Source organism: Sinocyclocheilus rhinocerous, unplaced genomic scaffold (genome assembly GCF_001515625.1).
Source record: "Sinocyclocheilus rhinocerous isolate Xijiao unplaced genomic scaffold, SAMN03320098_v1.1 scaffold8, whole genome shotgun sequence".
NCBI classification, from domain to species: Eukaryota; Metazoa; Chordata; class Actinopteri; order Cypriniformes; family Cyprinidae; genus Sinocyclocheilus; species Sinocyclocheilus rhinocerous.
In genome coordinates this window covers 1349172-1373832 of record NW_015666800.1, presented here as the reverse complement: position 1 = coordinate 1373832, position 24661 = coordinate 1349172, and the positions used below count along the sequence as shown (strand labels likewise).

The following is a 24661-nucleotide window of genomic DNA, read 5'->3' as shown; positions in this document are numbered from 1 at the left end:
GATGCACAACCAACCGAGAGAACCGCAGCCTTATGAGGATTGTCAAGCAAAATCGATTCCTAGAGCATTTTGTCACATTTAACATTTCTGTCACATACTTGAGGTATTCGGCCGATCATAACGCACTGGATAGTTGGCCAATCAGAGCACACCTCGCTTTTCAGGCCGATGAGCTTTGTAAAAATCGACGGGTTTCAGAAAGGCGGGGCATACAGGAGAAACAATAATGTACAGTATGTGGAAAATAATGTGTTTTTTTAACCTTAAACCGCATAAACACATTTCATTACACCAAATACACAAAATAATGTTCTTTTTAGCAACATCATATGACCCCTTTAAATAATTATTATAATTATTAAATAAATCAATTATTATTATGATACAAATAAAAAGTCTTAATATGTTGGCATACCTAGAAGCCAGGGAGCACAGGAGTCCATGATGCCATCTTTAGCAGACTTCAGTATGGACTCAGGCAGAGGGATGGAGTGACGCACCATGGCACCGTAGAGCCCGTATTCAGCCATCACGCTGCTACGACCCCAACACTTCTCCCGCTTTCTCCACTTGGCCCTCCGATTTTGGAACCACACCTGCATATAGTTTATTAATGGTCAAATATAGTCTCTTTGGGATATTTGAGTCGGAATTACAGACTCACTTTCATATGGAAAAGTAAAAGGTAGCTATATCAATCTGTTTAACATTGGTGGTGTGTGTGTGTGTGTGTGTGCGTGCATGTTTCACTGAAGAAAGATAATCATACAGGTTTCGAGCTAATCAAACAGCTTGCAACCTGCAAATATAGAAAAATGTGTGCCAATGAAAAGATATATGAGTATCTTTGACTATCACCTCTCATTGGCTAATTGGAGCCATATGTAGTAGGCTACTGTTGTAGCTATTATCGAGCGAACAATTTAAGCAGGCAGGCATGATAGTGTCCATTTGAGCCAAACGACGCGACGCCTGCGGTTGAGTTGTGTCATGACGCGGCGCGAGCGCAGGTTGATCGGCTCCTCTCCTCTCCCCGCTAAACCAGCACTTATTGCCCCTCACTCATTCTAGCTGCAGAGCTGACGGAGGCATGATGCCATCTTTAGCAGACTTCAGTATGGACTCAGGCAGAGGGATGGAGTGACGCACCATGGCACCGTAGAGCCCGTATTCAGCCATCACGCTGCTACGACCCCAACACTTCTCCCGCTTTCTCCACTTGGCCCTCCGATTTTGGAACCACACCTGCATATAGTTTATTAATGGTCAAATATAGTCTCTTTGGGATATCTGAGTCGGAATTACAGACTCACTTTCATATGGAAAAGTAAAAGGTAGCTATATCAATCTGTTTAACATTGGTGGTGTGTGTGTGTGTGTGTGTGCGTGCATGTTTCACTGAAGAAAGATAATCATACAGGTTTCGAGCTAATCAAACAGCTTGCAACCTGCAAATATAGAAAAATGTGTGCCAATGAAAAGATATATGAGTATCTTTGACTATCACCTCTCATTGGCTAATTGGAGCCATATGTAGTAGGCTACTGTTGTAGCTATTATCGAGCGAACAATTTAAGCAGGCAGGCATGATAGTGTCCATTTGAGCTAAACGACGCGACGCCTGCGGTTGAGTTGTGTCATGACGCGGCGCGAGCGCAGGTTGATCGGCTCCTCTCCTCTCCTCTCCCCGCTAAACCAGCACTTCTTGCCCCTCACTCATTCTAGCTGCAGAGCTGACGGAGGAGAGAAGGAGGGGCTCCCGGGTCCAGAGAGGCCAGACATTGGATAAGAAATTATCAAAACCATTTTCCAATCTTTCTGGTAATGCCGATGATGATAGCCCTCATTTCATGCAAGATACTTTTTGAGGAGAAATTGGTTATCGGGCGCTCAAAAGAAAGCGGGTGGAGACAGTGATGAGAGACGACCCCAAGGGCACGAACAAGCTGATTGAAAAATAAGTTAATTTCGAGCCCAATCGATGGTGGACAGGCGGGCAAATATCACGGGAAATTAAACGAGCAGGACCCCAGAGAGCAGCGCCATTGACCCGTGCTAATAAATTCAATGTAGTTATTTCATTTGAACTCCCCACATCTCGCCACATCCCTTCCCCTGGAACACGGCAAGCTTTTCTCATTTAACTAATTACACTCGATGAGAAAATTAGATGTTAATTTTACTTTGGATTGAAATAGAATTATTTATTTATTTCCTTATTATTTATTCGCCGAGAGGCACCGTAATGAGAAGGAAATTAAAAGGCGTGCCAGCAGATGGATGGTTCAGGTCACACAGTAATCTTCTTCTGCCTTGATTGCTTGATTAGGTCGTTAGCGCCTTTCTCTCTCGCGCGCGCACTCAGACATAATACACACACACACACACACACTGAGAGCAAATTGTTTCACATCTAACTGAGGCTGATGAGATATTATCTGTCCGAGTGGGATGCTGCACTTGACCGATAAGTGAATTGTACAATGACTTTTAGGATGGTCGACTATGTTAAAGGTTTTTTGGTGTTTTTATAAACTGATTAAACGTAGGCCCTATTCCAAATTATTAGGCCTAAATTAAATATTAAAGGTAATTTCGAGGCGCTATTTAGGTTAGTCGCGCATTAGACTCGCAGCGCAAATGTGTAATTTGGCACCATTATATCTCATAGGCCTACATCTGTTATCTAAGACTAAGTTATTTGGAATATGTAGCCTACATTTATAATAAAGTGATACATGATGCTAGTATTTGCCATGCTTTATAGACTGAACTCACGAACTATTCGCAAAGAAAATCGCGAGCAGAGTTTATAGCGATTAGCCTATTTTGTGATCGCTACAGGCGAAAATACTCGTTTTGACAAACTTGTAGGATCTAACTTTTGCTATTACTGAAACGTTTGATAGCCTAACCTTGTGGAAACTTGCTTACGTATGAAAATAAATATTAACTTATTTAAAAATCCATAATTAGCGGCATAGGCTAATTATAGAGGGCTCTAACTCCCATAATTCGCACCACTGATATTCATCTGATAACCTATTCACCTTCTGCAGGTGACTTCAGGAAATTAGCCTGACTAACCCTTAACCCACAAACCACTAACCGACTAAATTAATCCAAGACACTTCACCATTTCCTTTTTTCGCCATTTCCTCAGATCACCACACTGACCACTGAGAACCTATAGGCGCCCTTTCTATAAAAGGTCAGTTCTCTGAGGAACCAACAAGTTCCGGCACGATCTCAACAATGGGCCACGCGGTACAGAGGAACGGTTTTGAGGCACTTCAAAGTTCCTTGAGTAGGTCCACATATCTGAGCATAGCCTATCTGAGGTAGGTTCTGCGAAGGCATCTGAGAAACCTCAACTGGTGCTTCATTTTTTCATAAGAGATAGGAATGAGGTCCGATGTGGCAGAGTTTTTTCGTCTGGCATATTAGGCTCAGAGAAGAGACCCATACCAACCCAAACTGGATTTATTTTATTGCAGTTTTTTTTATTAGGCTATTAGTCCTGTTCGATTTCCCCCCTTTTTTGGTCTACATTTTTAATTGTAAATAATTTAAAACATGCTGATAACTGCCTATTAGTCATGTTGATGTGAAAACAGGAAATGCACCAAAGCAAAAAAATAAAAGAATAAAACAAAGAAACGAAGATAGAAAAAGCTAACGTAATTCGAGGAATTATACAGGGCAAGTCTTAATGTAAAAACAAAATATAATAAAGACCAAAAATATTTTAACTTATTTTGTACATCAATAAATAGCCTACACGTCAAATAACATGTAGGCTAACAGAAAAAGGATAATTGAATACAGGCGCATATTGCGAAATTATTAGTGTAGGCTTTTTATTTAATAAATATAAAGAGTGGTCGAAGAGAGCACATTGTCGTTCTCTTATATTCTCATTTAATTCAAAAGGCGAGTGTAAATAGTTCAGTGTTTGCTCTCTACCTGTATTCTGTCCTCGGGCAGCTCGGTTTTCATGGCCAGCATTTCTCTGGCGTACACATCCGGATAATGAGCCTCGTTAAATGCCTTCTCCAGTTCTTCCAGCTGGTAAGATGTAAATATTGTTCTACAAAAGAACAACATTCAGTTGTCTTAGGAAATCAATATTAGAAACATAACGCATAAATTGTATTTCGATAACGACTAAAATCGAATGGACTATCCGCAAATGTCGAGGTCAGTAGCTACAAGAGATATGTTTTCTTTCAGGTTTTAAAATATAAAATACAAATGTGTCTATTTCATTTTATTATTTTCATTTTATTCTTATTATTTCATTTTATTTTTAAATTTGTAGACCTGAACATGTCAAACGCTGAAAATCATAATGTAGGCCTGTGTTTCTAAATTTAACAAAATAATCCAAATGCCTCTTAAAATATAATAATATAAAAATACAAATTACAACGACAATTATTATTATTATTATTATTATTATTATTATAAAGAAAAAATATATATTTTGACTGCCTTTTAAAACCTATGAACCTTTAACTCATTCCGAAAAAACGAATTGGCCCTTAAAAAGAGGACAGGGATCTTGGGCATCCACAGTTAGTCTGTTCCTCAAATGTTATTTTCCAGTTGATTTCAAACTGGCCATGATTGCCAAACCATCGTTACACGTTCCTTTTGTTGTTTCGGCTGTTTAATAAAATAATTATAGATCACTGTCGTTTTACTGTCATTTTACATTCATTTTATTAGCGTTAAGCCTACCTGTGTCGTCGCTTTTTTCTCTTCTTGCTCTGGCTCAGTGAAGATTTTGATATTTTCCTTTCACTTGAACAGACATCCTCTGAATCTGTAACATCGGGGGAAATGTTATTTAAAATGGCTGATGTAAAAAAAAATTGAAATATTTTATGTTTTGCAACAGTTAGCCCTTTAATTTTAAAAGCAAAATTGACGTTTTGACGATGATAGTCACGTAGGGTTTGGAGGAAAATTATCACAATTTAACATAAATAATACAATTTGCAACAGGCAACAGATTTCCATAAAAATAGAAACAATAATATAGAACAGAAGATAAACAAGAATAATAGATTAAGGCCTTTTGTTAACAAAAAAACAACAACGAGAAATTGGACCAATTGTCTTACACAAGGACAAACCCCGAGCAGGCCTTGAACATGAATTTCACCTGAGCTTGCAGACTGGTTCGTTTCCAGCGGTCCCACTGTCCTGTTGAGCGGCTGCAGATGGACGTTCTGCGCGTCTGACAGCACCTCAAGAAACGCGGGCTGGCTGTAGAACGATGGAATACCTCCAGGGCCCATTAATCCCATCCCCATCCCGATCCCGACACCAACACCAACACCAGCTGGACCGAGCATCGACCTGCTGGCTAGAAGGTGCGCCCCGGCAGGGAACGAGTCCAGTGTGCTCCGCGGAGCCGAGGACGACTCTTTATTTAGTCCCAGGATCTCCTGGATGCCGAAGCCCGTGCATTTGGGCGGATGTGTGGTGCTGCTCTTTGACAGATGTGGATTGTTATTTCTCCCGTTCTCAGCGGTACACACTGATTTTGATTTGTTCAAACTTTCCGACAAAACAGCCCCATCCTTTCCCGTCATGATGCCTCTGAGACTATTCCCTTCTTCACATACGAGTCGGTCCCTTGTGCACAGGCATCCACGGCGCAATACGCATGATCCCGATAGAAATTCTCCTTTTATCCAACAGGTCCATCCCAACAAGGGTCAAAACTCAACAGCCAATCAGCGGCGAGGAAGTGATTTAGAATTCCAGAGGATACAGGATGCTGCTCTGCCTGTTTTTATGCATCATGTCATTTCATTCACATCACATTTTGCTTGCAATTGTGTTAATCAGACATTTAACCAAAATTAGCAAATAAAATGAGTTCACTTCGAAATTAAATTTCGAATTAAATTTACTCAAATGAAGTAATAATAATTGTCGATGTTTTCGGTTTTTAGGCTTCAACATTTTAAACGTGATAGGTCTATATAAATGACTTTAGGAATCAATTTTTGCGTGTAGCCTATCTACATGGTAAAATAAAAGGAAAATGTCTGAAATAGAAAAGGGCATCTGGAGTAATGTCGTCAGCAATGGCAGAATATATATATATATATATATATATTGTGAGGCAGCATCGCCTGATACACCAAATCATAATGAATAAAAATAACCTACTATTACAAAAACGAATTATTATTATTATTTTTAATAAATAATCTGTCTTATAAAACTAATAAATAACTCAATCATATATGATCGAATGTTTGTCACTGAAATAGATTGCAGCTATTTTAAAGAATTCCTGTTGGGTGTTGAATGATTCAGCAGATCATGCTACAGAACCTGTGAGGACTTATAATTCTTGTATCGCTATATTCCTCTTTCGCAAAAGCTAAAACCATTTTTAGGCTTAAAATAAAAGGCTTTGATCATAAGTGCAAGGCTCTAAAGGAGAAGATAAATGGGTCATTCAAATTAGGATGTCTGAGATTATAAAAACACGTGTCAAGTTCTTAGAATATTTCCAAATGAAATTGACAAAGTTTATAATGGCTATTCCATTTGATCTAAACAAAACATGCATTTTTCATAAAAAAAAAAGAAAAAAGGGCCACAATATTGAATTTCCAAGTTATTATTATTATAACATTAAGACGAAATTGCTTTACTGTTTATTTTAAGATATAGTGGCAACATTTCATTTTCAAGAATCTCAGCTTCTTAATTTTAATTAAATAAATAAATAAATCAGAAAACGAAAAAACGGGTCTATTTATGTCATAAATCACCGTAGCTATCATCACCGTAAAATTCTTAAAAGAAATTCGGAGAAATACAAATAAGTTTTTATGTTTCATTTTAAAGGGTAAAGGTCATTTATGGGGGAAAGTCCAGGTAAATTTGTATGTTTTACATTATTCTTACACTTTCAGAAGAACTGTTGCAACAGTTGTACCCATTTGAACAGACCGCAAAATATAGCTTATTGTAATTACATCCAAGATTCTTTAATACACCGAGGTCTAATCAGCTATTACTAAATTACAGTGGGATTTTGATTCGTTTTGCAGATAATTTGTGGCACAATTTGGACATCTGGACAGATAATTACTGGGAGATAATTTATGGAAATGAGCAGCGAGCCGTTGATGGAGACAGAGATAACACCAATCTTCTCAAAGTGCCATGTGCTGATGCATAAATAAACGTCATGATTCATACGACACCAGCAGAACGTCAGACGCGTGGCGTCAGACCCGAGCGTGCGCTCCCGCGAGACAGCGCCTGATCTGTGGCTTTTCTGGCTAATTAGCAGCCACACCGAACACTTGGAGATGTGTTTTTGCTGAAGTGGCCTGATAATAACCCTACCCCGAATATTACTAATAAAGGTGCACAGTAATCCTGTTTGCACCGTTTAAAACACAGAAAAAACATGTGATTTGTAGCCTTATGGGACATTATTCAATTACCCATCCATGCTAATTCTTTGTTGGCCTGGCTCCATAGCAATTACATGAGATGATCATCAAAACTGGCAGGCACACAAAAGTAAAGTTTAATCACATATAGGAATATAGCAAACGAGTGATCTGCAAACTTAGACAACAAATGCGTAAGCAGTGCAAGAGAATAAAACTTCACGCAAGAGTTTCCGCGTTGCCTCAAAGCATTAAACCCCGCGCCGCTGAGCAAAATATTACAGCTTCAATTACATAGGCACCAGTTGAAACTAATTAGAAGCCATTAAGTGGAAATTTCATTAAGGGTAATGAAGAAATCAATGTTTTCAAGATATGCTAATGACACATCACCCGGTCTAGATAAACCCATCTATTCACAAGGCTACAGCACTCTGTCAAAGCAGCCTGTCAATTACAAACTGCTTCCTGCCCTCTCGTAGCCATCACTTCTGCTGTAATCTGTGCCTGGCTTTGTTGTTTATCGTGAGAAGAAAAAAACCCACTCTCCCTTCACGGCTTTTAATAATCCATCTACATATGAAAATGACTGCACCCTGATTTACATGCATAAGAGGACAAACTAATAAGGCTGTAGATTAAGGAAAGATTTAGCTCAGTCATTCGTGTAGATTGGGTGGCCTATCAAAGACTGGAAGATCTGATGGTGGCAGATTAAAAGGCAAACAGCTGTTGCAAAATTTGTTTTGCCCCTCTCTGAATATTCGGTCTCTTGTGGGCCTGTTGCCTACTTGCTTTAAGTGAAATCCGCCATACAAACACAAAGCAAGCAGTTGAGATACTGAAAAAGCGATTGCGTTAGTCAAACAGATGGATGGCAAATTACACCGCTGCCTTGACCTCTACAAAAAATATGGGAGACAACCCTTGTGTACTTTTTCAAAGCTGCTAAAATGAGAGTTTGTCCAAACTTGTAACAATTATAGCGTAATGTGATGAATACAAATAAAGACCTCTCTTATATTGAAATGCTTGACTGCTATTTGTCTTTGCGAAGAACTTTCGATGCTGGAAGGTCACCGCAAGGTAATGAGCTTTGGGATGGGGCTGTATTATAGGGACATTGTATTGCATTAGTCTGGCCTCTGCACAGATTGCTGGTGCTTGATCTTCTCATGCCAGGCAATCTAAATGAAGAATCACTTGTGCTCTTCTGCTCATAATTCTGTATTTGCAATGTATTGGAAGTGATAAATTGTTTTTAATGTTGCATTTTGCTTTTGTACACCAAGCACACACACCATCTGCAGCATAGAGGCGTGTCTCCAAACTAAACCCCCAAAGCCCCACTCATGTTCCCCTTCATCCAGAACCTCTGATATTATACTGGCTATTGTTTTGTATTAATTGAATTAATGTGACCTTTATTACGATCATTCATTTTCAAACTGAAAACAATCAATACTGTGCCCGAAAAGACTTATCAAGTTGCTTTCCCTCTCTTTTAATGACATATCTGAGTTTGTTAAACGTTTTCATGGGGCAATTATAGTGAGTCATTTTTTAACAAGACCTAACAGAAAATATATTAATAAATGAAGTACAGTTTAGTCATAATTTCCGTTTTATAAACTACCATTCAAAAGTTTTGAGTCAGTAAGAATTTTAAAAAGAAATCAATACTTTCATTCAGTGAAGATGCATTAAATTGAACAAAAGTGACAGTAAAGGCATTCATAAAGTCACAAAAGATTTCTATTCCAAATAAATACCGTTCTTTTGAACTCTCTATTCATCAAAGAATCCTGAAAAAAGATATCAGTTTCCATAAAAATGTAGCAGTAACTATTTTCAACATCGAAATAAAACTAAGAAATGTTTCTTGAGCACCAAATCAGAATTACTCAGATTTCGAAAGGATCTTGTGACACTGAAGACTGGATTAATGACTGATGAAAATTCAGCTTTGACATCACAGGAATAAATTACATTTTGAAATATATTAACATAGAAAACTTTGTTCAAATTGTGATATTTTACAAGATACTACTGTATTTTTGATCAGCATAAGAGACGTCTTTCAAAAGCATTGAAAAATCCTTTGAAAGGTAGTATACACTGTAAAAAAAAATCAGTAATATTTACGGTAAAAAAACGGCAGCTGTGGTTGCCGGAATTTTACCGTAAAAAATACGGTAGCAACGTTTTAGGTTTTAACTTAAATTTACAGTTACGCAGGGAATTCTGGGAATGTCATTGTTATTCACTGTAAATTATACAGTCTTTTTCACTTCCAAAAATGGTATACTACCGTAAAATTAATGTCCAATACATGTAATGTCCAATACAGTTTTTCACCGTATATAGTAGGGGAATTTACCGTTAACCATTTAACAGGTTTTTACTGTAGCATTTTTACAGTCTTTTACCGTTAAATTCACGGTCATTTTTTACAGTGTAGGTTTAAAGAAATATTCCAGGTTCAATACAAGTTAAGCTCAATCGAGAGCACTTGTGGCATAATGTTGATTACAATTTATCATCCCTCCTTTTCTTTAAAAACAACAAAACTTACAGTGAGGCACTTAATGGAAGTGAATGGGGCAAACGCTTAATTAAATAACATTAAAATACAAACTGTTCAAAAGTAAAGCCAAAGTAAAGCATTTGTTAATGATTTTAGTGTGGACAAAATCACGAACTAACCTTTTCTGCGTAAAGTTGTACCCAATTTTACAACTTCATTGCCATGACAACACAATGCCATAAATCCTAAAGCAACAGTAAAAATGCCAAAACAACTTTACACCTCAAATAATAAACAAGTTTTACCTAAATAATTAATATAGGTGCTTTTATAAAATTATAAGCTTTACATTTTCATTTTTATATACTCCAAAAGTTGGCCTCATTCACTTCCATTGTATCAGCGTAACCTAATTATTTTTTTGTGGTAACCAACATTGTCACAAGTGCTGTCGACTGAGCTTAACTTATATTGAACCCAGAATGTTCTTTTAACAAAGCAAAATCAAATTACAATATATTTTGAAAGGTCAAGAAACCTGTCTTGAATGAAACTAAAGTGACGGACTGTGAGGTGTTTTAAAGTTACTGCTAAGGCTGGGAAACTCCTTTCCCTGAGACTAAGGATTTTCAGAGTGGATACTGAGGACAGCAGTCTGATAATGGCAAACACCTTGTGCGGAGTAGGTGGAAAAAATGGAAACTAGAGTTCTTTCCCTCACAAACCACCAAGGGTGCGATGACCCCCTGATGCAGAGAGAGTTTGCTAGCTCCAGTTTTCTCATACAGCTCCCATAATAGCGTGTTTGGAAGCTGCCTGCCGGCATTGCTTAATTAGGCGAGGAGTTGATTAATTTGCACTAATTGACAGCTAATTAAAGGCCTGAGGGCACATCGGATTGACGTTTGTTAGGGCAGCAAGGCCCGTCGAGGTCAGGGCAACCGGTTGTTTATGGCTGTGCTGGTGTTTCTGGAGACAGACCCTCTGTGGGGAATGACCTTCATCTTAAGGAGGATGTCTGGACAGGACCTACAGTATCTGACAGGCCGGGTGCCATTATGTGAACCGCAGCTTCCATGATGTTTACTGACCGGTCCGCCACAACATTCATTGTCATTGCACATCACTACTGTCACAATGTATGAGGGCAACAAAGTGTAACAGATGCAATTGTACAGAACCAACAAGTGCAAAGTTCTGTCAAACTTCAGATTAGAAACAGATTAGATAATAGATCAACAACAGGACGAAGAAATACCTTCATTCAGCTAGTATGTGAGACTATTTGCCAAAAGTTGAAACCTGCATACAGAGAAAGCATTTTGTTACTCAAAATTTGGTAACACTTTACTTTAGAGTCCTTTTTACAATGTTACATCTACTTACTGTAGTAATAACAGTAAATTATGCATAATTACATGCAACTAACCCTAACCTTAAACCAAACCCTAACCAGTAGGTAGGTACATGCTGTTAATATTACTTACATAAGTTCTTCGCTTAGAAGTTTATTGTTGTCCACTTTTTTTCCAGCATTGTGGCTGATTTGCAGATTGTACCCCGAAAATTCTTTGTATTTTCATATTTCCCATTGATTTCCTATGGTGGCCATTTTTTACCACAAAGAATACAAGTGGGTTTTTTTTCTTTTCTTTCTTTTTTTTTAACAACCATTTTGCCTTTTCCAATCATGTCCATTTTTGTGTGTTCACATAGCCAATGCACCAAAAGTTTTGTACCATTCCAATTAAGTTAATCTTTAAAAAAAAACAAAAAAAAGTAAAATTGTTGGGTCAAAAGTGACTGAAGAGCACCAGAGGGTTAAACTTGCAACAAAAAAGCTTGTTTAGACAGTAAAAAAATAAATGAGGGCAAATCTGGGTCCTCCAGAATGGGATCAGACACCAGTAGTAGCTTTGCAGGGTTTAACGCAGCAGCTTCCTTGTTCCATGTGAATCAGAAAGACAATTAGGGGCTTATTAGGCACTGGGGGGAGAGGCGGACCTCTAAGAATTGGTGGGAGCAGGAGCGAACACTCGCCGACCGCAGCCAAAGCCTCTACAACATGTCCAGCCGAGAACAGTCCTGGCCACTGTCTCACCTAATTACGCTTGCCAGAGCGTTCTGTGTTTTCCGTTCAGCATGCCTGTCTGATTCCCTTTTCTCCCTGACCGTTTGCACCAATGTCCCTGGAAGTGTGCTAATTAGAGAAGAAATGGCCCTAGTAATTATGTCAAGTCTTGTTAACAGGGATGACAATGAGCAATATTATTTTTACGCAATGTTTTGTGCTGAGGGCCTTCAAAACGTCCAATTCCCATTAAACAGAAAAAATGGCCTTGCACTGGTGTGGAAGCACTCTCATGTCAAAGCCTTTTACATGTCCGGAGCAAAAGAGAGACGTTAATGGAGCAGTCGATGGAGTGGCACAGGCATGAAGTTATTGCCCTAATTAAAAGTTTGAATGCTACTTCATGAACTCCCTCATTGTTTCATGGAAGCTACTTTTAGGAAACGTCACTGGATGGATGCCAAAAGCATTCTAAAAGTCTTTAAAATGTTGAAAGAATTATAAAAAATCTAGAAGGGGCATGTAGACAAGAGCACAACCAATTGTACTTCATTTAAACAACACTGTATTTTTATTAAAACAATTGAAGTTGTATTAAACTGTAGAGTGAAAAATAAATACATTTATGAACTTTTACTGAAAAGCACACCCCTACCCTTTCTACTCAGCGCCTGTCATTTAAAGAAATTAAACTTATATACAAAAAAAAAAAAAATTGATTATGGTGTCATGGTGTTTTGACCCCAAATCCGTCGAATATTAGTGAAAACGTTTAAAATTTAGCGTATCATGCTACTGTTTTCTGCCTTACAAGCTCACAATCAATTGGTAGCTGACCCGACAGGTCAGCGGTCACCATCTGGGTCTTCACTTTTTGGGTCTCTCCAAGATGTTCAGGAATTTCCCTCTTGTCATTTCTCGAGCTGTAAAAGGAAATAAAAGGTTAATAGGATATTGTGATATCAAAGACAGTCTCCAAACCTTATCAGACACAGATAAAGTAACTTTCCATATATTTTAATCAGGAAGAGCGAGATCGAGTAATTATTGAAGTAAAAATAATGCACATCATTAAAGTTGTTCTAATGAACTCATTTTTTCATCTTCATTCTCAAAGCTCCATCTATCTACATAATCTACAGCCAACTCTCATGAGCGTTTAGAAATGGAGATGTAACGGCTATGACCCCTCCTGTGGTCAGGCTGACACAGGCACTGATGAGCTGCTGGGTGTGTTTTTCAGGCAGGAAGTGATGGGTGTGAGGGACAGGGTAAGCCACAGTGTTGGGCGGCAGCTAATGAAATAACGTGGCGGTTTGTAATTTAGATGAGCTGCCCTGTATGGCATCTTAATGACAGGTGCAAGTGTCAGTGGATTCACCTTCAGCTGTCTATCACTGGATTAAACATGATGCTATCTGGATTCAGATTATTTAAATATGGCTTGGTAAGAATTGATGTTTTTGTCTCTTATGCTCACCAAGGTTGCATTTAATTGATCAAAAATACAGTAAAAGCAGTAATATTGTGAAATATTATTACAATTTAAAACAACTGTTTTCTATATATTTTAAATGTAATTTATCCCTGTGATGGCAAAGCTAAATTTTCAGCATCATTACTCCAGTCTTCAGAGTCACACCATCCTTCAGAAATCATTCTAATCAGCTGATTTGGTGCTCAAGAAACGTTTCTTACTATTATCAATGTTGAAAGCAATTGGGCTGCTTAATATTTTAGTGGAAACCATGATACATTTTTTGAAGATTTTTTTCATGAATAGAAAGTTCAAAAGAACAGCATTTGTTTGAAATTGAAATCTTTTGTAAGATCATAAATGTCTTTACTGTTACTTTTCAATGCAATGTATTGCAAGCTTGCGGTCTAAAAGTATAAATGTTTCTTTCAAAAAATAAAAAAAATCTTACTGACCCCACAACAGAAAATATATTTAAAATGTATTAATATATTTCAAATGTATATTAAAACAGTTTTATTTTATTTACTTATATTATTTTTAAGATATTTTAAAATAGACCTTACTAATATTTGAATATTCTTTCAATCGACTACAGTTTACATTACATAAAAAATGCATTGTACATAAATTAAAGGTTACAAAATACCCCAAATAATATTTGGCGGGAAATTCACAGGAATAAAGAGCAGTTTGATTATTTCTACTTTCCATGGCATAGGTTCAAACAGTAGACACATGAACACTTGACTCCTGACTATTAGATCCCTGAGAAAGCTAGGAGTAAAGCCTGAAATGCAACCTAATCTTCAGTGTATTAATACAACAGATATCACCATTATAAGTGAAACATTTAAGTAATGATGAACATTATAAGATAATGCAGTCATCAAGCATTCACACTGCAGTCTCATTGTGAGATATTAATGCCTTCCAAGTGCTTTCCATAAGTAAATGTTTTTTTATGTCTTGTTTTAATGTCTTAATCCCAGGTTTAATGTCAATGATAGGGTGGCTAACGCTTGTTAAATGGGCCACTGGTTTCTGGAGGGGTCCACAAACAGGGGGAAAGAGCCTTGCCAAGAAACGTCGCTGAACAACCCACCCCACTCTAACTCTTACTACCCCCTCTCCCAATCTCCCTCACATTTTCTGTCCAAAACAATACAGGAGTTTGTCTGGCTAAGCATTCTCCCACGAGACCCCTTCACCAGAGTGCACCCCTCTGATCCACTCATTAATTAGATTTCCATTTATCCTCAAATCCCGTCAGAGCAGAAGGGAAATGATTTGCATTGAGTGAGTTAGATTAAAAAGGGGAGTGTAGCGGGTCCTGCCAGCTAGCCTCGCTCAAACACACACACAGACAAGTATGAGCATTTACACACATGCACAAAGCTGGTGCTGTCACTGGACGGGGCAGATCAATACTGATTAGCAGGAGTTAGAGATTTGTTTAGTTGATTAGAAAGGTCAATTACTAATTCTGTACTTAGTTAATCAGAAGATTGTTGCCGGTGACATCTATATTAAATGGCATATTATGGATTCCAGAGGCCATATTTTCTTCTTGATGTTGTACGTACACTCATGAATATTTGCATGAAGCAAATATGCTTCATGATGAGTTAATAGGCAAAATACCGGTAACACAAATGAGCCGATACATGAGCAAAATTAAAAGTGCTACAAACTGTAACGTAATGTTTGGCTGCTTTAAAATAATGTTTTCTTTATATATATAATTAAAATATTTATATTTTTTATTAAATGATAAATATACAGTATACACATCTATGCATCACATATTATGTATTATATATTATTATAATATAAAATTTAACAATTCAATACAATCATATCATTAATACATGTAAAATGTAATGAATATGTTTGTCATTATTAATATTTTAATAATATAAATAGATTAACATATTACTATAATCAATATAATTAATATTTAACATGATTAAAATTACATGACAGCTATAATTTTTATCTAAATTATAATATAGTTCAAATTAATTATAGCATATATATGTCATATTATATAGAGAGAGAGAGAGAGAGACACACACATACATACAGCCTATTATGTACATTAAATAATAAATGCATAGGTTTGCAAACAACACAATAAAAGAAATATGATCAATTACATGTTACCATTAAACTTTCTGTTTCAAAATCAATATAGTTTAACTGTAATGAATGCTCTTTTATCTTAGGAAATGTAAGCATCTTTTAGAGGCCATTAAAGCACATCTAGAGACAAGACGGTTTGTTTTTAAGTCTAAGGAGAAAATGAATCCCTGGACCTTAAACTGAATTCTCGCCAAAACCTGACTGCCCCAATTCACTTTCATTAGAAGTCAAACACACTAATCGTGCCCCTGTTGCGCATCAGAAACTGCCACTTGGCTATTATGGGGAGTAATCTTTATTTAATAGATTTAACATCCATTCTCGCTGCCTAAACCTCATGGGACGGAGGAGGACAGACACACGCTCGCACACAAACCCACCCTCTCGTCCCCGCGTTGGAACACATACACCTGATGCTCATGTTTGTGTTCAAAATTCAATTACCTACTTATTGATACTTCACAGAGATATTTAAGATGCAGACATGGTGAGTGATTTCCCAAGGGAGCCACTGCTTCCTCTTAATGTCCCAGCCGAGAGCTCTCCTCCTCTCACCCCTCCCTCCAACCGCTTGACACCACGAATCATAAACACATGCGCTCACGAACGCCAGCCAGCCCTGCCACAGCCTATCCCTGTTCAAGAGGTGTCCTTATTAATAGGCAATCAGTCAAAATTCATTCATTAAAAACCCTAAAAGGTTTCACACAGGCGCTATGATTAGCTGGGAAAGAAAATCCAATGAATTCCTAATGTATTTATGGAAATAAGGTGTCATTTCTGATCTGTTGACAGAGGTGGTGGCTAGGACAGAAAAGGGAGAGCGAGTTAGATTAATTTCCTCCACTCTCCCGCTGTGCATGTCCAAATCTGAGCCGAGCTCGGATGTATCTGTGCGGTCGAAAGGTCTGAATGATGTCATAGCAAGTCAGGGTCAAAACGAATTAAATATGGAAAATTAAGGATTATATTTTGTATGTGATTCCACAAACATTCCCTACTCCAGTCAGGCACTGTAATGGCCATAAAGCAGCAGGAATAGTGTGTGAGGGGAGGGGAAGATGAGTGGACAGGAAGACAGAGGAGAGGAGAGCTTTTGCCCAGCTCAGCCTGTCATCTAGCAGCACTTCATAACTGCTTGCCCCTGCGGTCGGGTGTCTCTGATGGATTGATGGAAGCACATTATTACGGTAGGGTAGCATCACTGCAATCATATTCAGCGACACACTCCGCTTAATAGAGAAGAGATTGATCTACGGGAGGAGGCAGTGAACATTGGGGCCATTAGCACTGGACGGGTGTGACCTTCATACTGGGTGCAAGAACAGATTGAACAGCAGGAGGTTCTTGGATGTTGCGAGCCAGACTTTTGTTCCTAATCGTGAATCTTTAACTTTTAGCATGTTTTCCTCCTATATGAAGCACCATGTATGGGTCAGTGACATGACACCCAGTTTTTGTGAGGATCTATTAATTTGTTAAAAAATACATTAAAATGTAATGTATACATACAACTACTTGAATATACCTCCTATATAATGAGCATGTTTCAAAATTTCTATCTCTAAATTAAAATTCTTTTTTTTTTTTGTTTGATAGTTTTAGGGGCCTTAGGGTCGTCAAAAATGACAAAACTGTCCTGATATTATAACGAAGGAAAAATAATTAAAATACTGAAATTCCTCAAAAAAAAATCTAATAGCAAAATAGTTTGGCATAATCATTTAGTATTATTTCTTGGGGAACATTTCATAACAAAGCTTCTAAACTTCAAAACTTAAAAAAAAATTATATTTAACTTAAGTCTGCAAAATCAATGTGGTATGACCAAAATGCAGAAACATGTAGGGGGAAAAAACACCGGAAATGACATCACAGAGAGGACCTCTGCAGACCCTCATGACTGCATGTCAAGGTCAATAAGTCACTAAAATATCAGATAATTTGGCCTTTTTATTACAAGGCAAGGCAAGGCTAGATCAGGTTGTAAAATGTAAAATTTCATGTGGTGCAACTACCCAAAAACATGATTATTAATTAAGAACTCATTATATATACTGTATACTTTTTGTATATATATATATATATATATATATATATACACACACACTATATATAACACTATATAATGTGTTTGAAAAAGATGATTAAGATATGCACACTCACATGTATTGAAAGTGTAAGGAAATGTCCAAAATAAACAAATATGACTTAATACTTGAAATATTGTATTTTTTATGATAGTTACACCACATGATATTTCTAGTCATTTCCTGAAAATGGTACTAAAGTTTTTCAAAACCATATGAATCCCCCATAAATACAACTTGGCACATTATTCTATTGTATGTATTAAATTCGATTTTTAAAAGACTTATCAATTTCTTTAGCGTGGACTCACTTATTCATCTTTGAGCCATATGTGCTCCTATCGTAGCATCTGTAATAAACAGCAATCATGATATCTGTCCAGGGAAACATTAGATTAACTAGATTTATGTGAGTGCTACTTTACTGCAGAAAACTTGCCATCATGATACTAGGATGGTTGCCAGGGTTTTGCTATACAATTGCAAAGATGTTTGAGAGGTTTTTGGTACACTGCTAAATCTGAACTCTTCAACAAGCTGCATGACTTAAGATATTACTCATGTTTAATCCTCCGGGTTAGGGAGTTTTGAAAACCCCTTAGCTGTCACTATTAATACATTTAATCCATTCCTATTTTTCTGATGCTTATTTTGCTACTAAACACACAAAAATACATTAGCAATCTTGTTAGACCTACAAGTTATTTCCAGATTATTTGATGCCCCATTTAAAATAACACCCTCACAATTACTCAAGTAGAAACAAGTGTGTTACATCATCTGTGCAAGCCGCTGCAGTGGAATCAGAGGTATCATCAGCATCGCCTGAGGCCTGGCTGTCCCAGAGGAGCACTCTCCATTCAATTACCTTCAATAACAGTACTTATCAGTGTAGTGACTGGTCCTGTGGGAGCAGAGGGGCCTGATGACCATGCTCAGCAGCCCCCCGACAGCAGCATTCATCACGGCCTGGAGCAGATGGGTACTGGTGGGGGGCTGGAGGGGTAGGCACGTGTCAGGTCCTCCCACAACGAACCTGATCAGCGTCACTCAGCTAGGAGAGGAGGGGTAAACGTCCCCAAGGAGACTGGTGTGGCACATGTCACGCTCACACACACACAAATAAATAAAAACACACACATGCACATGATATCCTTATCTGCCTATAGTCACACCAGCAAAAGGTTTACGCACCTCTCATGTAGTAGTTACAGATGAAAATGTGCTGATCCACTTCAAGATCAATCCATTAAGATACTTAATATACAGTTATTTATACATTTTAAGCTTAGCATAAGTCCATGATTAATCAAAGCTTAATTTATGCTGCTGTTGATCATTCAGCAGCATGCCCCAAACATATGCGGCTAATGCATCTAAAGACTCGGCATCTGCATGTGGAAGAGACGAAGGTTGAAATAAATATATAAAACAAATGTGTGGCTGATAACCTTGCCTTTGGGGTGAGTTTTCACTGCCTGATTGCATTATCCCCATTAACCAGATCAGGACTTTAATGGACGTCGTGCCAAAGGTGCAGTAAATCTTTTTCCTCCTCCTCACCCTCCCGTCTCCTAACACTACCTCTCTTCAGCTCGTTTAAAGGCGCTGAAGAGAGAAAGAAACATGATGAAAAAGTAGCTCAGATTTACAAGGCTTCCCCTGACAGCTAGGAAAAGGAAGAAAATTAAACCACACCACATTAAAGAGCGCCACGTTAAATGCTGCTCTGAGCCGAATGATAATCATAATTTCATATCTGTCTCCTCAGTGCATAGGTTTTACATACCAGTAAGCTTATTTAAAATACCGTATTGAAATATAGAATATTGAGATGATGCAGAACGATTCTGCAATATAATGAATTGATGTAAGCACAGAGTGGAGCACAGCTAGCCGAGTTCTTCTACATTCACGTTACGCATCTTAAAATAAACTGCAAATGTGTACAGACAGTCCAAAAGCCTGAGACCAAAATAAACACAGTAAGATTTTGAACTATGTAATACAAAGAAACATTATTAAGAACACTACCATTCTAACCTTTGTGGTTTGGTACAATTTTTTTATATTTTTGAAAGAAGTCTCATAGGCTCAGCAAGGCAGCATTTGTTTGATTAAAATATGGGGATAAAACAGTAATTTTGTGAAATATTACTGCAATTTAAAAGAACAGTGTTATATTTTTAATATATTTTAAAATGTAATTTATTTCTGTGTCACATGATCCTTCAGAAATCATTCTAATATGGTGATTTTCTGCCCAAGAAACTGAGTTTTGCTGCTTATATTATATATATATATATATATATATATATATATAATTATTTGAAATATAAATTTTTGTAAAATCTTAACTTTTGAACAGATAAAATGAATATGACATATTTCAGATTTTGAACTCTCTAGGTTACTAATCTAAATACATGAATCATGTGAACACCTACTGACATTCAGATGTTCTTGTTTCCAATAAAGCACAAGATGCTCTTTGGATCAGTCTCAAATTATGTTTGAGAACATGATCATTTGGTTTTACGCAAAAGTTGTGAAGTTCATGAAGCTGACTATTTCTAACTATTCTTTCGCTCAATGGCATAGAGCTGTGACAAATTACATTTGGCATAATCTTGGTTGAACGAGCCTACTTTAATCATGCGCTCTTGATGGAGATTTTACAAATCAGCAGTGAACTCACAAGGCGGCGTCTCATCACTTCACCAGTATATTTTCCACACTACAGCACCAAGTCTGACCAGAGACTAAGGTAACCAGTGGGTGGGTATAGCCAAAGACATAAGAAACAAATGTGAAACCAAACTCACACTAAATTACAGTTTTGTGGTGCAAAATAGGGCTGCACGATTATGACAAAAATCATAATTGTCGATTATTCCCTTTAAATTGTAATTGCCATTGTTAATTACGATTATCGCAATTTACATTGAATGATGTTTAGGCTATACCATTACGTTTGAAGCAACTGCATGGCATATTTTTATTTGAAAATAAATAAGCTGAAAACACTAACTAAAAAACTTGTATTGCTTTTCTATAGTATTAAGCCTCAAATTTCTTCTTTAAATTAAAAAAAGTACAAATTTGAATGGTACTATAATGTTAAACTAAACCTAAAATTAAAACAATGGAAAAACCCTTAAGATAACCTGTAGAAATCTTAAGCATGCAGAATAACATAAGCGGACTTTGAACAATTAATTGCCGCTTTGAACAATTATGTAATTGTGGCATCCGTAATTGTAATCGCGATTAGGAATTTGATTAATTGTGCAGCATTAGTGCACAGGTTATATATTAGATGGAGAGAACCTGCTTTCAGCATTGGAAATTAATTTTCTTACTCCTGTTAAAAAGAATAAATGTCTTGGAGGATGTTGCACTCCTACAGAAGTGAAGAAGCTACATCATGAACAAGCAGAGGACAAAATAACAGGAGGGTGGAGACATCTAGGTTGACTTATTACACTGCTAGAAGTCAAAGATATTAAATGCAGGCAGAACAGACTCAGGTTATGCCTTTCTATTTGTAAAAAATGCCAGTTTTACATAGCAAAATCAACATGGGAGCTGTACCTAAAAGTGGCATATTTACCCTAGAGAGCTGGCACTTATACTGTACAGACATTCAGATGTTTTAAATATTAAATGGTGAATATAGAAACATGAAATGTCACATTAAAAATATCAACTTTACTCAAATGTAATAGCATAATGTATGGATGAATATTTCAGGTCAGTAAGATTTAATTTATACATGTTCAGAATAAATAAAGTTGTTCAAAATAATACGGTCAATTCAAGCAGACATATGGTTTTGAGTGTGAGATTTTACCTGAATTCACCCTATGTTTCTCATTGAAAGGAATTTTGTTGAGGGATGATTTTGAACATGCCACGAAAAGGTCAAAATGTCAGAAGAAATGTGATATATTTGAAACAAGTGTTCAGACATGGTCTGCATTACTTTCAAATTGCGCAATATTTGTCCATTTGATGCCCATTTTCATCTAGAAAATCTTTTACACTTATCTTTTCTGTAATTCTGCCAGTATGGATTAATACTACATCTAGCAATCCTGTGACATAACATTTCAGAACTACTGGGCAAAAAGCCAGTTCTGTTTAAATATAGAGTGGGGATTTATTTAGGACTTAAATAGAATAAACAAAAAATATATATAATATATATATATATATATATATAAAAAAGTCATTTTTCTGGTATGTTTCAAATGGATTTAGGTGCTAGATTATTTATAATAATTTATATGATTTAAAGAACCTCTATCTTTTTTTCTTACTGTTTTTCTTCTTTGCTGATATCGCCATCTAGTGGAGGCTTTACAAAGTCTTCAAATTACTTCTTAAAACACTGCACAGATGGACTAAATGTTTCCAAGAAACTAAGATTACTTACATTCCTCCAAACCCAACTGATAAGCCAGATTCTGCAGTCCCTTCACCTTCTCCATCAGATTTGCTGTGGTCAAACTTCCTAATTCTAATTAAAAACAACAACACGCAATAACAACAAACATAAAAAGATCAATATTTGTAGTGCGACTACAAATAACTTACTTTAAAAAATGACCATACCATACAAAAAACACCACAGCTTTTTTTTTATTAAATGTTGCAATTTATCGAACCATATTAAGCTCTTTAATTGAACTGAGCATCTGTCAGATAGGTCCATGACATAAAAATGCTAAAATTATGCTTCGAGAAGCTTAATATAATTTGTTTTGGTTTTATGAAAAAGGCAACAGACCTTTCAACATTTCAATATCTTCTGACTCCAGTTCAGCCATCCACTTGGGCGGAGAATTTGTGATAGGCTGGAACAACAAACAGAAGTCTCAATTTCGTGTCTGAATGCAAAACTTTCAAAATAATTTATTTTAAATGTATAATTCTGATTCTTAGCTCACATTTTTGAAGGATGCAGCAAATTCAGAGACACCCGGCACTGTTAAAATGTTAAAGTACATGGGACTTTCAAAACAACATTCAAAGGTACATTAGAAAAACACATGACAGGCCAAAATAAAAATGTTTAAAAACGTTTGTTTTTCAACAAATGTAACTTTGGGTCATATGTGGAAACATCTGTGAATGTTACATCTTATAAAATACTGTTTTAGTTCAAATAAAAAATATTAGACACTCAAACTTACACTGCTCCGGCCACAGGTCAGGTGAAGCTCGGTCAAGTTTTTCAAAACTTAGCAGAGAGGATTCAAAGTCCTCACCTATATAAATAAATAAATAAATAACAAATGACATATGCTCTTTATTACAACACTGGTTCAGAAATTAGATCAGCAATAATTTTTTTTTTTTTTTTAAATCAAGCATTACTTTCAATTAGACCACAGATGTAAGTGCAATTATAATGTGGATGACTTTAAATGCTGTGACTTTCGGAGCAATAATCCCCATGTTATGCAGGACATAATATTGAGTATACAAGTAATGTTATGACAAGTCACATTAGAGGGGGAGGTTATGTTATGTTTGTATTGTTGTGATCCAGCTGAGCTAGCTGCATTGATAGCAATGCTTGTTAAAAATAAACAAAAATACATATTTAAAAATACAAGCAAGATACAAAAAGTAACCTTTTCCGCATAACCGCTGCATCAATACATTCGCATAATATTTAATATAGTAACTGATGTCGCTTGACACGTAGCTTGCTAATGACTGACTCCAAACAAATTTATGACGCTATTTCGAGAAAAAAATACTTTTTTGAAACCGAATTCGTAAATTATTTAAGAGGATATGTTGACTAGCATAATAGTTTATAAGGGTTAATCGGTCAGTTGCACTAATACAATAACAACTAATGTTCCCAGGGAAAAGAGGAATTAAAATTTACCTCCATTCGGAGACGCCATCTTAACAACAACACACGTGATTCGAAGCAGCCAATAGCTGAAGGCCGTGAATACCTGTAGCCCCGCCCTCTCGCGTTGTGTGAGATGTCGCAACATTAACTTAAAGACTTTCAGCTCCCTTGAGAAGCAACGTCATTTTTAACAGGGTGTTAATTTAATAAAACTGATCACAATATTTAAATAGTCTGAGTTAAATAGGCTATATTTAAGAAAATACAATAGATTAACTTGTTAAAAATATTAGCTATAAATTAATATAGTGAAAGTGAATTATTACAAATAAGACCATTTGTACAACATTACAGTATATTAATATAAAGCATTACTTAAATATGACAAATTTAGAGACTGTCAGAGAAAGGGCCAGACATTGAAAAGCTAGTTGAGATGGTGGGAGAAATCACCCAGATATCAACACAGATAAAGTTGCTTCAAGACAGTGGCTAGAAAAAAGCAGATTTCTTAATAAGTGGAGATTATAGAAACCCTGTGAGAAAAGATTAGTTTTGCAAGAAAACGTTGTTTCAGTGATAGGCTACTAGTTGGGTAAAAATATACAGCCCAAAACGAACAATTTTCCTCTTAGCATGATGGTGGTTTATGAAAAGTATGTTATCTTTTCAGTAAAAGGACTTAGAAAATGGGTTGCTCTCAAATGCAACACAAATAAAATCCAAATACCAGCAAATTTTTTGCAATGTATTCATTTCAGTCAGTCATCAATCTGCATTTAAGGCAACAATTCCAGTAACACAATTACGAAGGGACACAGTTAATTATTTTGCAAATCCAGCGTCCAAACATGAATCCAAATGAAATTCTTTGGTATGACCCAGAAATGGCAATTTAATTGATCAAAAACACAACTTGTGTAGATGAGAAATTTAACAATGTGATACACTGTATTTCAAAGGTTGCTGTTTTTGCATACACTAATTCAAACATTTTGTCTCATAGGAAAAACAAAATATGTAACAAATGAAATGTACAA

General features: G+C 36.5%; 2 protein-coding genes across 2 annotated transcripts in view; both read right to left on the bottom strand.

Annotated features, from left to right (window-relative positions):
* Positions 1-5792, bottom strand: part of LOC107733193 (visual system homeobox 2-like) — an 8003-nt gene extending 2211 nt beyond the window's left edge. The window contains exons 1-4 of the mRNA XM_016544744.1: positions 5171-5792; positions 4744-4828; positions 3967-4090; positions 416-596 (exon numbers count right to left, since the gene is read on the bottom strand). Of these exons, the coding sequence (XP_016400230.1) occupies positions 416-596; positions 3967-4090; positions 4744-4828; positions 5171-5603 (823 nt within the window). The 5' untranslated portion in view covers positions 5604-5792. The remainder of the gene's footprint in view (positions 1-415; positions 597-3966; positions 4091-4743; positions 4829-5170) is intronic.
* A 5290-nt stretch (positions 5793-11082) lies between these two features.
* On the bottom strand, positions 11083-23721 carry LOC107733191 (protein lin-52 homolog). Its single transcript, XM_016544743.1, has 7 exons — positions 23652-23721; positions 22945-23019; positions 22699-22736; positions 22539-22605; positions 22185-22268; positions 12684-12957; positions 11083-11092 (listed from the first exon to the last, which is right to left on the bottom strand). The coding sequence occupies exons 1-6, from the start codon at positions 23668-23670 to the stop codon at positions 12902-12904; spliced, it is 339 nt and encodes a 112-aa protein (XP_016400229.1). The 5' UTR covers positions 23671-23721; the 3' UTR covers positions 11083-11092; positions 12684-12901.
* Between the last annotated feature and the right edge of the window lie 940 nt (positions 23722-24661).